At 41.6% G+C, this 14165-nt stretch overlaps 1 protein-coding gene across 1 annotated transcript in view; it reads right to left on the bottom strand.

Moving 5' to 3' along the window:
• LOC139222889 (phosphofurin acidic cluster sorting protein 1-like) overlaps positions 1-14165 on the bottom strand; it is a 55594-nt gene that overhangs the window by 19460 nt on the left and 21969 nt on the right. Inside the window, exons 2-4 of the mRNA XM_070854787.1 lie at positions 4847-4934; positions 3351-3440; positions 1386-1511 (exon numbers count right to left, since the gene is read on the bottom strand). Coding sequence (XP_070710888.1) covers positions 1386-1511; positions 3351-3440; positions 4847-4934 — 304 coding nt within the window. The remainder of the gene's footprint in view (positions 1-1385; positions 1512-3350; positions 3441-4846; positions 4935-14165) is intronic.

The following is a 14165-nucleotide window of genomic DNA, read 5'->3' as shown; positions in this document are numbered from 1 at the left end:
TGATATTGTATTATTATGATATAATATATGATTATTAAATTAATATAATATCTTGATTAAGCCAGAATTTATGTGTTTTTCTCACCAGGAGGTGTTTTGTGGGGAGCAAGTTAATTTACATTGTAAATAATTCTGATTTCTGAATTAATTCTGAAGACAAATCCCGCCAGAGAGCCACCAGGCGTTCGCAAAATATAAGGCACACACACACACACACACACACACACACTATAAATCACAACCCTGTTATAAAAGGCCTCATATTGTGAGAGATGGAGAAAGCCAGTTGCTTTTGGCAGAAGAGGCTAAAATTTAATTGGAAGTATGATTTACTGTGACATTTATGGTGGCTGAGAAGAGAACGCTGGGGCGGGGATCAAAATAAGAGTCTGACTTTAAAAGTGCACTTGCCCCGAAATCGAGTTTAGATGAAGGTTAAATGAAGGTTAGCACTAAGTATTAAACTAAAACGTTCAGAATAATAAACAAGGAATATGGAAGAATAGATCTGCATGAGAGAAGATCATCCACTTTATTCGGGGTGATATTAGGTTAGGAATCACTTTGTGGCGACACTTAGGGAAATGAAGTTAGACTGAAGCGGAGGACAGAGGCTGCATGTTTAGGGAAATGAGCCTGTGACCGGTGGTTTGTTCGGTCAACAGCTCAGATCAGCGGGGACATTCGTCTGGCTGAAGAGGGTGAGACTCCGCTGACTCAACAACTCACAACAGACGTGCCCTCAAACATGCAGCTCAACCTCCATCTGCTGCTGTTGGAGGAGCTCTGCGACGAAAACGCACGGCGAGCTCCCGAGTGAAGAATCTGTGCGCATGTATGTAGGCAGCCTGTTTCCAACCTGCATCCACAAATCAGTACAATTGCTCCACACTTGTTACTCTCTGTGTGTGCTGGGTGCCAACGAGCTTGGTCTGGCTCAGTTTCTGTTGTTACTTAAGTCCATTTTAAAAGGATTTTGTGTCTTCACTAATCCAAAAAGATTCAGAGGGACACAGCATTTGTTTGCAGCTGCGAGAAGAAACTGTTTGTTGTACTTTGTGGTAAATTAGCTCCTCTTGAAATGTGGACAGTTTTGTGGCCAAGTTTAGAGCTGAAACAGTAATCACTTAGCAAATCAACAGAGTGATAAAATTAAATGCCAAACGTTCTGTAGTTTCACCCACTCACTTGTGAATATTTGCTGCTTTTCTTTGGCTTATGTTTGTCAGAAAAAACAGGAAATATTAAAAGATCTTGGGTTTTAGGAAATTGTGATTTTCACCTTTTGCTACATGTTATACATGAAATAATCAATTCAGAAGACAAACTAATAAAATAGAGTTTGCTCTATCAATCAAGTAGAATCTAGAATCAAGTTGTGATACCTCGGCCATGTTGATGAGCCCCAGGGCCAGCGTCTTGTAGCCCAGGATGGTCCGGTTCTTGTATCGCTTCCGTCGCTGCAGCATGATCTGAAGCTTGTTGGCGTCCCTCTTCAGGAAGTGTGGGTACTGTGGGTACAAACACACACATAAGCAAACACAAGCACGGATAAACATGAACCAAACCAGCTCACGGGGGAGTGATTGACTTGCTAGACGGGTTCAGATGCAGGCTGATAAAGCGATGACATTTGTTTCCCCGGTCATGATAATTAGGCCGAACCGGCCTGTTGCGTAAGGCGCTCACACCCGCTGACCTGTCTCCGGCGTCCTGAAGTGTCGAACCACTTAGTCACATCCGAACCGCTGCATGACATAACCCGTCATTAAGGATTTCACCGGCTGCACTATAAATGGAACAAAACCGACTCCTGTAACGATGTTCAAAGGCATGAAGTCATTCTGCTGCTCGGTTTTAATAGGCTTCCTCTCTGCAGTGCCGCTGCTGTAGAAAGTTGAATGTATAATGTATAATGTCTGGCTCACTGCACTCGGTGAGATCCAGAGAGAGAAACTCCCTGACCTTTTAGCAGCATTTAGAAACATGGAAATTGGAAAGGATAATTTAGAGCAGAAGACGCCCTCCTGGGAATTACATTAACCGTGCAACTGCCTGAATGCACAGAGGCAGCCGATGGAGAACGCTGCATGAGTGTTGATGCATGCAGGGGTCTGATGTTTATTACGTGCAGCACCTCTGCACCTGTGCGCTGAAGATATTTTTCATGTTCTTGTAAACAAATGCAAATTAAAAGATTTGGATCAACAATGTTTACGACAGGTAGGGATGCTTTACATTAAGAAATATATACATCGCTGGAGGGTCTTGTCAAAAATTATATGAAGCTGAAAACATAATCAATATTTCTGTAAAGCTCAAGTGATTTCCTTTTTACCTAATTGGAAAATAGTCCCTCTAGGGTCTCATGCCTTTTTTTGTTTGATTGTTACGGCTCATAATTAATTGGTGTTTGAGTGGCTTGTGACATTGAATTTTCTTTGTTTTTTTGCTGTAAATTACAAGTCAAGTGTAAAAGGTTGCGACTGTTTAAGGAACTCTGTCTGAGTTTGCCCAAAATAGTGCAGAGGATGCAGGAGTCCAACAAATGGACATACCACAGTGTCCCCTGAGGATGATCCCCAATGATTTTGATTATCTTTTCCTCAAGCACCAACGTGTGGTTGATATTTGTGGTTTTGAGTGACATTTTTGAACAGCTATTGTATTGAGTGTTATGAGAATTAATTGTAATATCTTTGGTGATTCCCTCACTTTTCATTTAGTGTCATCATGACGTTAAAGTTTCAATATCTGACCAAATATCTGCAAAACTACTGACAATCTCCTCAGCCTCAGCCATCATAACATGTTAGGATAATCAGCATGTTATCAATGATAACATGCTGATTGTGAGAATTAGCAATTAGCTCAGAACACACTGTGCTAGCGTGCCTGTAGGCTCCTCTTGTTTTTTCCAGATTAAAGTCTATAAGGTTTGTCGACAAGTCTCAAAAAACAAGTGGTTCATTGCAGTGTTTTGGTTAAAAATGGCTCCGATTTGGTAAAAAATGTTCATTTGAGGAGCTGCCGAGCAATACCTGAGAAGACAAGTACTAAAAAAAAAAAGGAACCCCGCCCTACTGTAATGACAAGGAAGGTTTTTTGTGAAAAAACCATTCAGCCCGACATCAAAATTATTATTATTATTACCTTTGCATCATTTATCTGCTGTAAAACTTCCACTTTCAGAGTTAAGACGATGTGAGAATGCATTACGGGTACAGGTGTTCATAAGGATAAAACTTTTGTTGTTTTTGTCAATTCCAGGATAAAAAAAAAATACAAGAAGAAATAGTTGTTTGCCTTTGACTGACAGGCGCCTGACCTCAGTGAACCGGAGTCTTTACCTGCAGGGAGAAGGTGAGCTGTAGGTCGGTCTCTGTCAGACCTGCTGAGGACAGCAGGATCTCATTGGAGCGCAGGATCCGCTTGGAGCCCTGAGGAGGCGACAGGGAGGAGGAGAGGCACACAGAGAAGAGACAAAAGAGAGAACGTGGTGAGAGCAGGGAAAGAAAGCAGGTGAAGATGGAAAGATTACTGTTAGCATGCCCTGACTAACTCCAGCAGAGTCAAAACAATGAACAATGAAGCGTGGGAGCAAAGGAGGTCGAGAAAGACGGAGGTGAAGAGGAGGGAATTGACAGATAGGAGGGAGCAGAGAGGGGAGATAGAGGAGCGGCAGCATGGAAGAGGAATTAAAACAGCTTAAAGTGTGTTATGTGGCAGAAACAGCAGAGAATCTATTGGTTTACTTAGACAGAAAACAAGATGGAGAAGCTGAAGGGCGAAAACAAGCCAAATACTGGAAACTAGGAGCAGAGCCACAGCATTACAGGGGAATTCAAACATCTTAAATTCTACTATCTGTCAACAAAGAATTTGTTGGTCTTCTTCAATTATGGACAAGATGGAGGTGACACAGAGCACACAGACAGTACAACAGAGCAGGAGAGGAGAAGAAATAAAGGAATACAGACCGAGTGAACACTGATAAACTCTTAAATTCCCATCCTGGCTGCATTCTGCCGACCACATCTGACAATATACATGATTTTTTCTGAAGGTATCCATGTTTAGCGGTCAGAAAGGTGGGAAATGGTGAGAAACTAAATGCGAGACTTTAGCACACATTAACGCTGCAGAAAGAACACTTGGCTGTAAACAAAGAGGAAGGGAGTGTGTCCAGTGACCTGACTCAGGAAAACAGTGAACGATTCTACAGAAACAGAGAATTGAAGAAATGCTCCGTTTGTGGTTTAGTCAGCAGCATTTCAACATCTACTGCTCTACTGGTTCGGCACATTTTATGGAAGGGAATTTCAAGTCTTAAAGTCCTAAAATACATTTTTGCTGATTGAAGCTAAAGAAATAACGGCTGATTTAAAGCTGAGCTTGAAAAACTGTCGGCTAAATCACCAGTTGGAGTTTTATTTATTTCAGGGAAACATTAATTCAGTCAAAATGAAGAAACTTCTTTCCTATAAGGAGGCGTTGATGCAGAAAAAAATCTAAATTAACTTTGACTTTAATTTCAGGCTTTTAATATCTGAACATTGCTGCTGAGATAATAATACTGATTTTTACTTTTATTACAACCATTTCTTGGTTCACTGGTATTTGGATGTGTACTTTTTAAAGCTTCTTTTGTTTTAAACCGAATTATATTTCTGCTTTATAGCATCACAGCATCATTTTATATCATATTTCTTTATATTTCCATGTGCTGCCGCAACAGAAGTATGGTTTTGTGGTCTCCATCCTTAAACCCTTTCCTCCACTGCTGCTGCTGCTGTTTGCTGTATTTGTCCATTTTGTTGTCTGACTGTACTCTGATTTCTCGTACCTGTAGTTTGACGGCGATGACCACAGAGGTGAGGTCTTTATCCAGCTCCTTCAGCATGATCAGCTTCTTCAGAGTCAGGTTGAACAGCCTGTAGCCAAACACAAAGAGATTTGGATTAGAATTTGGAGAACAGAGGTGCAATGATTAATCGATTAGTAGTCAGCCAGTATATTAATCGGCAACTATTTTGATATTCGATAAATCAGTGATATTGTAATTGTAATTTTTTAAAGAGAAAAAGGAAAAATTCTCTGATTCTCGCTTCTTAAATGTGAATATTTCCTGGTTTCATTGGTCGTCTATGACAGTTATATATATATATACAGTGAATATCTTTTTCAGTTGTGGATAAAACAAAACATTCATCGTCATCTGGGGATTCAGGAAACACTGATTGACATTTTACACCATTTTCTGACATTTTATAGACCAAACAAGTAATCAATTAATTAAAAAAGTAATCTTTAGTTGCAGCCCTACATGAAGCTAACAAACGGTAATGAAAACCTCTTGTGAAACATCTATAACTTGAAGTTCAAAGAAAACAGAAGCAAACATCTATTAAACGCTGCTTTGATGATGTTTTTTTGGAGTTTTTCTTTTTGATGGTGCATAACCAGAGCTTTGCTGGGTAGTCACTACATATTATTGTAACTGCAATCAGTGTTAAAAAAGCAAGAAAGGCAAATGAAAAGCAGCGATATCAAAACTCCCTCCATATCTTTTGCTCCATATCATATCCTGTAAACAAAATATTTCAGATTAGCCTCCAAGAAAATGCTCGATAGTGCTATCACACTGCTCTAATGTAAATAAATGAGCCGCTGCTACTTCATTAGTTATGAGATGGAAGTGCTGGATAAGAGCAGCAGCTGGAGTTAAAAAGTGCCCGCCGTAATTCAATCAATGTAACTAAGAGAGGAAAGGCTTAATCTTGATGACTTTGAAGGGGGAAAAAGTATTTAATGTGGATTGATCAGAACTGGCTAATACCTGATCCACTCACCAGGATCAGAATCAGCACGTCCTGATCCGGTGGGTCTGTTTTTGTTGAATCGCTTTGAAAGAGGTGTTGATTCCACCTTAAGGTCATTTTTAGTTTCCAAACGCAGCACAAACAACGGCCTCGAAAATCATCATGCACTTGAATCAACACCTCTTTAAAACGGTTTCGACAAACATTGCAACCACGAAGGAAGAACTTATTGCAGGTCTGCATTAGTTCTAGCTAAGTGTACCTAATAAAGTGGCAGCTGAGTGTATCGGCTGCATAAGCTGAACAAATTGTATGCAAAATGGCATAGGCCCAAAATAAGCTTGTAACTACGCTAATGTGTCAACTCCTTTCTGCGGACCATCAAATGAGGCCAAAAAAAAGGGGGAAATGACACTTGAAGAGGCCTTTAGTGCAGCTTCGTGTTTAATCTGATGACAAGTTGTTAAAAAAAGATCCAGTTTGGCCATGGATGGCACTGGAAATGGCTTGCTATTTTAGTAAAAGTGTCCAGCTGAAGCAACAACACTTACGCCAGCGCACAAATACACATAAAAAGTTATACAGGATGTCTGTCTTCTACGTGAGAAACACTGAAGAAAGGAGAGCATGCACGACTTGCACCTCAGCCAGCATTTTGCCGCCAAACATAATAAAGCAGCACAAAAACGCACACACACACACACACAGACAGAAACGCTTAAATCGTTCAGAAAAACAAACACATAACAAGACCAGAAGCACTCAAAGAACTGAAATGGAAACAGAGAAAAGACACACACGTCACACCCGAACAGCAGCTGTGCAGCCAGGGGTCAGTCTGTTCAATAATTCATCTCCAGGGCTTCAGAGACAGAAAGTAAACCATTAAAATAGACCTGGGGGCTGCCTGCTAGGGAATCAGAGAGATAGAGAGAAAACAAAGGAAAAATACAGACAGAATATGATGTCAAAGGATGATATGCAGGGAAAAAGGCAAAGACAGGCAGGCTAACAAAGGACCAGAGAGAGAGAGAGAGAGAAAAGATAAGAAAAAGACATGGGGGGGAGATGAAGAGGGAAATGGCAAATAACAAATAAGAGATGTGGAAACGGTGATGAATATAGAGAGGAGGAAACGAGGAAGCAGCCAGACAATGGAGGGAGAGGAGGGAGAGAGAGAGGGAGACGTGAAAATTGAGTGACACATCAACAGAGAGAATAGAGATCTGGGGATGACACAATGTGCTGAGACAGAGACGGTCTGACTTTGAAAATATATAAAAGAAAAGAAGTGGGGTTCTTTTTTTTTTTTTTTCCAGGAGAAGAGAAGCTTATTTGACTAACTGTTTTATTATGTTTATCATAATGTGTTAGAACGTATAATAAGACCGTTGAGGCCCATTTACGCAGTTTACAACAACAGCAAAAGAAGATCCAATAAATCAGCAGCAACAGTTCAAATAATTTCAGGGGGGAAAAAAAGTGATCGGGGGAGTGAAAGAATAGAAAAAAATCAATTAAGACAATCAGTATTGATAATAATCACCAAAGCCCCATACAGATCAGGAGCCCAGTCGGGGCAGGGGGTTATGTATAACATGGCGTCTTGATGAAGAAGTGCTGGCACACAGACACACACACTCTGACGCAAAACCTTTAATGACAACTCTAAAGATTAAAGGCAGACGGAGTGGATGGAAAAATTGCATCCCTGATCCAAACACACCTCTACGCCCTCCGTTCCCTCTCATCTCACCTGGGCCTTCCTCCAAATCGCCCCACTTAAGTGCCTTTCATCTTCCTGTCAGTGCTCACATCCCAACACACACACAGACAGACGGACAAGTGGCCCCAGCCGCTGACGCAACCACTGTACAACCCTGCGACAAACACCGAGAGCCTCTCTGCTCGGTGCTGAGGTTCTCTGCACTAGATCAAAGTGGCCAGGAGAGGCTGAGCCTATGAATAAAAACAAATCAATTTTTTCCTCTGATAGAAAGGGCAGCTAAGTGCAGCTTCTGCTTACACCTGCTGGATTTAAGTGGAGGGAATCAAGGTGGAGAGGAGCCGGGTGCCAGGGGTCGATTTGGGATGGGACTGAAGCACCTGAGGTAAGCCATATGGGAGGCAAGGGGAGGAAACGGGTGGGGGGTGAGAGAGGAAGGGACCATCGGGCAAACAAACACACAGTGACAGAGAAGAACGTAGTGCCGATGGAGCCAGAGATATCTGTGTAAAAATTCTCTGAACTTCAAGGGTTCCATAAAAAAAACTTTTTTCTCATTTAACAAAAAAGGTGTTCAAGTACTGAACGACAAAAGTAAAGAACTTTTCTTAAATAAAACAGTCTAATAGTCTATATAAGGCTGCATGTTGTATATTAGAATTAAAGCTGCAGCTAACTGTTATCTTATTATTTCATTATTGATTAATCTGCAATAAATTCAGTATACTATTATGTAAGAGGAAGAAAAGCAGCAAATCTTTACATTAGAGAAAAGAAAAGTGCGTAAAACTATAAATCAATCACTAAAAAAAAGTTGTTGTTGATGTATTTCTATTAACAAATTGATGAACTGACTAATTGTTTCAGCTCTAAACTGGAGCATGTCCATCCAGATTATAGAGACTCCTTTACTGTAATTCATCTTTCTAAAAACCACTCTGGTTTTTGTGTGATGACATCAGAAGTACATCACTGGTCTGTACCTGCTCCGCAGCGTCTCCCTCCTCCAGTGAGATCAATCACAGAGCTGACAACACGGTAAATGTTTACGACACCGTTTGGACACCATCATCGGACATCAGAGCAGTAGGTCGTAAGTCCTAAAGCGCCTCGAAACCAAGAGTACGATGAATCAAAACTCAAACAAGACGTCATACTAAAGCCTCGAATCTACAGAGAATCCAGAGTAACATTAATAATCTAAGCGAAACCTGTCAACCCACTGCAGTAATGAGGTGTACTGTAGCACAACACGCCTCTCTTAATCAACTGCTCAGAGCATCATTACGCGCATGATATAATAGCTGGACAAATACAAAATTTCCCCTGGGATAAACGTACAGTAAATAGCCAAGGTAGACGTCATTGTTGCTCAGTAAATGGAAGCAGTTACCAGAGGGATTCCTGCGTTACTACTTCTGCACATCAGGGAACCGAAATATCAAAATAAAACTCTTTACTTTACTATATAATCCCACTGGACGAGACAATCCTCCAAATGCTTGAAAAACAGCTCGGGTCTCGACAGCCACACAGTTACGGTACTTGTCACCATAGCTGACGAGAAAAATCACATGGTAAAGGTCACAACAGTCCGCCTGCCACAAACGCTTCCTCTCCGGTCCAGTTCTCACTTTTCTGCCCCGTCTCTTCGGCAGCCTGTCACTACACCTCGACAGTCACTACACATTATTATCAATCTGAACAAAAGAACAGACAGGAGAGGAGGAGGACTCGTAGAAAAATAATACACCAGCGTGTGATGCCAAGGAGCAGTGGAGCGATTAGGAGACAATGCCTTTGATTGTTCAGCAAAGAATGGAAAAATGGGAGCAGAGCATCATCTTTCCTGCACAAATAATTACAAACCTGCTCCTACACCACAACAGCTGGGATATAATTATAGGCTGCAATGCATAATGGGAAAAACAGAAAACCAATTTGTCTTTTAGGGAGTCAAGCTAAACCCGGATTTTGATTAATTCCCAATATGATCCAAATCTCCTGGATCCAAATCTGTTTCTTACACTGATACTTGAGTTCTGGCTTCACAAAGTGATACTGTAGAAAGAGACTTTACGGATTTATCCACTTAATGCCAATAAGTCTGATATGTGGATGTGAATATGTTAATTCTGAGAGGAAAAGCCGCACCTGTCTCATGCTTCTGTTTTCACCTGTGAACCAAACCTGTGACCTTAAGTAAGTAAATAAGTAGTTGTTTGTCTCAACAGGCAGGGAGCTCTAGCCGGGTGGGACATTTACTTCAGGGCTCATGTTCAGTTAAGGTGTAAAGTAGTAATTACTCAACAGTGTAGCAAAAGCTTTTCTGTGGTTGTTCAAACTTCCTGACAGTCAATGCAGCCAGCCCCACCCTTCTGACACCCGCTGAGGACTAAAAAAAAAAGAAGCTGTAAACAGAAGGAGCAGATGCTGTCTGAGCCGTTGTCCTCGTTGGGTGCTTCCGCAGAAGTGCTTTGCAGAACAACAACACACCGTCTCGAGGACGTGAGATCAGAGGGGTCGCTTTCCAGTTCCAGTGTGCTTGACATCACATGATCAATAAAACACAGACACGCACACGGATTTTCCTCGCTATTTTAACTGTGCTATTGACCGTGTCTGGACCAAGCTGCAGAGACCACAAGTGAACGTTAAAGCCTATGTGGAAGTGCGTCGAGTTGCAGTTCCTCTAATAGCTGACGGCTTCAAACCATAAAAAACTCCTACTAGGAAAGCACACAACTTCTCTTGAAAAATGTGTCTACTTTTTTCTCCGCAGCACACTAATTTCACTTCTCCTGATGTGTATCTTGTATCAAACTGTAGATCTGATGAAGAGGAGATTAAAAGTGTAAAGTACTTGGTTGGGTGTGTTTGATTGACTTGATTGACAGGTTGCTTAACCCAACCCCTTGGCTAGATTTGGATTTTTTTTTTAAAAATGCTGATGATGTCCTTGTGTCAACAGCTCCTAAACAAGCAAGTAAGTAGACCTTGAGTGGAGAAAGTTTGGTAGAGCTCTAATCAATCTATGCATCTTTTGGTTGGACCTTTATTGATGAAATTACTCAGTACAACGGTTCATTGTAGAAAATCTGCATCATTCTGTAGGACAAACTGGAGAAGACCTCCCTGTCTCGCTCACCGCCACTACAGAAATGTTTAATGCCCCTCCGGCTGGTAACACCTCATGCTTTCCCAGCGGTCTCTGATATCTGTGTGTTTATTTGTTGAAGGAATGGAGGCATGGGTGGATGAAAGGAGGGAGCGGACGGAGGTAGAGAATGGTTCAATAATGTCTGTGGGAAGATTGACCTCTGACATTCTCAAAAGGCCAGTCTCTGGAGAAACAAGTCTGTCGAAGACGACAAACACACACAAACGAAGTCATAAAGTATCAAATATCACTACTAGAAGGAAGCTGCTAGGGATGACCTGTCTGTCTGTCTGCCTGTCTGTCTGTCTACCACTTTAGTCCAAACTGATCTCAATAACTATTGGATGGATTATCAATAAATTCCCCAGAGGATGAAACTGACTACTGATTTTGGTGATCTTCTGACTCTAGCACCATAGGAGGACGACACTAGTGGAGACAACTTCACTAATCAATTTCAGAACCAGATTAGTTTAAACCACAGCAGCAGTCTGAAATAGAGAAAGTGGCTTGCCAACAAAACAAAGACCGCTATGATTTCCCCATGAGGGAAATGAATATGGATGAGAAATCTCAGCATAAAAATGTCAAGATGTACTTCAAGAGGATTTTAGAAGTGTGTGAGGCTGTGAGTGTGTGTCCAAGTGTGTGAGGCTGTGAGTGTGTGTCCAAGTGTGTGAGGCTGTGAGTGTGTGTCCAAGTGTGTGACCGTATGTGTGTGTGAACGCCTGTGGCTTTAAGAGAAAGGTGCCTATGGTTCCCTTGACAACAGTCCGTCATGGGAGGTGTGACCTTGCCGTGACATACAAACGAAACAACATGCTAAGTACGCAGCACGGAGGGAAAATAGTCCTTCCACCGACCTTCACGCCATGTCCTCACATTTATTTTCTCCCTTCAGCTTTTCACCCTCTTTAATCCCAATGTTCCTCCTGTTCTCCCTCCCTCCCATTTTAGCCCAACACTTCTTCCACTTATGGTCCTTTTCTTATGGCCTTTCCACCTGCCTCCCCTCTCCTCCCCTCTCCTCCCCTCTCCTCTTGTCAACAGTGCTTCGTCTCCTCCTTTACATAAGAACAACTCCTGCCGTCCTCCCTCCCTTGTGCAACGGTAACTCAACTCCTCTCCTTCCCCATAGCGCTCGCTCCGCCCCATCTCCTCTGTTAAATAACGCGGCGTCCCCTCCTCCCTCCGGTAATTGTGATGAATGGCAGTGTCGGTGCTATCGCTGACAGGGAGAGTAACAGCCTCACCCTCCTCTCTTACTAACTTTCCCTGCTCCTGTCCTCCAAACTCATTATCATTCCATAACATGGATTAGTCTGTCCCCGACACACAGCCGCGCCAAACACAGAGCAGCACAGGCGGTTACACAGTGAGGTCCAATATCCTCTAGATGACTGAGACTATTTTCTTAATCAATACCGATCTCATCACAGTGTCAGGTAGATTCCAGTCCAATGAATTTTAAACGCTCGGATATATAAAAAGGAAATCAAAGTGAGTTAAAGTGAGTAAGTGAGTTAAGCACTATAATAAGAAGCTAAGGGATTCACCTGTTTGGTACTGTTTGGTACAAGTGATAGGACTACCTGAAATCAATATCGTGATAACAATATATAAAAACTGCATTATATGCATGTAAATTCATCACAGCGATGCTCAAAAAGTCAAGAAAGTTGTATTCCAGATGGAAAAAAGTCAGGTAATTTTGTGTGTCTTATTTTTAAAAAAATGTTTATTCCCCAAACCAATACTTTTTGTAAGCTTAGTAACTTCTTCTGGCTGTTTCACACACATTCTGACAAATGAATTTTGTTAATCGCAGTGCGATCGTATCATCATGATCAAGAATCCATTTGCCGTGGGAAGCAAACAAATATGTCACTGATGATGTTAAATCATCTCAAACAACATAGTGAGACATTGTGCAATTATATTTAAGCATCAGTTGAGCTAAACGCCCACATTTATTGCTCACCCAACCTGAATTTTAATTCCATAATCCAGTAATGTAATACAACAATGTGACAGACTGATGAATCAAAGTAGATGTTTTCCCACATTAAAAAGACGCCACAGTCCATTCTTCCTCCCACCTAAATCCACCTGCAAGAAAGACTTGACCAAAAAAAACAATTAAGTCACTATGTGAAAACAAAGGAGGACCTGCTGTTAAATGTATGATGGAATACCTGCAGTATATCAAGCCAGGTTTCAAGTTGAGATCAGACACAATAAACACTGTAGACTAAAGCTAGAAAAACAACGGCTCCCTCTGCACACAGCAGAGCTTCCACCCGTGCTGTGTTGTCAGGCTAAGCCTCCATCATGTGTTGCTCTGAAGGCAGCGACACAGAGGGAACCAAAAAGCTTATGTGACAGTTAAACTGGAGGACTGACAATGTGACTGAGAGCTCTCAGACAGATGATTGGAGGCCATCAAATTTCATTCTTCATTGACAGGACACAGCAAAAGACACAAATATTGGAGATGCAACAAAGGACGCTGGCCAGAATAGAACTGGCGATGTTGCACTTATATGGCATGTGCATTAACCATTATGCTTTCAGGAAGCTCTGGCATTTAGCCTGTCATAAATTAAATATAGCAAATATTGTAAAAACTGCTTTAATGGAGGCCTAAAAGCAATGCACACAAACAGAAACATTCACATTAACACTGTTGCTACAGGCCTAGCCAAGGGTTAATCTCACACACACACACACACACAGAATGTGATCAGTTTTAGTTTAAGCACTTGGCCTAAAGGCAGCCAAACTCTCCAAATGGACGAGCTTAGTGGCCTTCACACACAGACACACACACTTACGCGCACATACACACATTTAAAACCCCACAAACATACAGGGGAATGTTTTCACAATGATTAAACCCCAAAAACCAGGTGATCCAATACTGGTGACCCACAAACTTTAGACTTTGATCTTTTAGTGTTTGTGCATGAGTATGTGTGTGTGTGTGTGTGTGTGTGGAGGTAGGAGCTGATGTAGCTTAACCTCACATGGGATTTTTTTGATCCCGAGGTCCTCAATAAGCTTATCAACAATTTCCACACACTAACCCCTAACGAAAAGACAAATATGCTCATACAAATTAACTTGTGCATGAAATCCAGCGCACACATTAAACAAGCGCTGCGTGAAAACGGAGACGGGACGAGATAGAGAAAGAATGGAGCAAAGGCAGAGAGAGTCAACAATATCTAGTTGCGTGGATCCTCACAGGCAGCAAAAATAACAAGCATTTGGTTTCCTCACTAACAACAGTCTTAAAATAGCTCTCGGCTGAGTGGAGACAGCCTGTAAAGATGTCAACAGTTTGGCAGAGCAGCGCTGAATCACTTTTTTTTTTTTTCTCCTCTTGCTTTTATATTAAGATGCAAACAGAATAATTCATCTGAAAACATATCACAAGCTCTCAGCATTCATTATT

This window comes from Pempheris klunzingeri, chromosome 23, assembly GCF_042242105.1.
Source record: "Pempheris klunzingeri isolate RE-2024b chromosome 23, fPemKlu1.hap1, whole genome shotgun sequence".
Classification (NCBI taxonomy): domain Eukaryota; kingdom Metazoa; phylum Chordata; class Actinopteri; order Acropomatiformes; family Pempheridae; genus Pempheris; species Pempheris klunzingeri.
The sequence above is the reverse complement of the archived record's forward strand: the minus strand, read 5'-3'. Positions and strand labels throughout refer to the sequence as shown.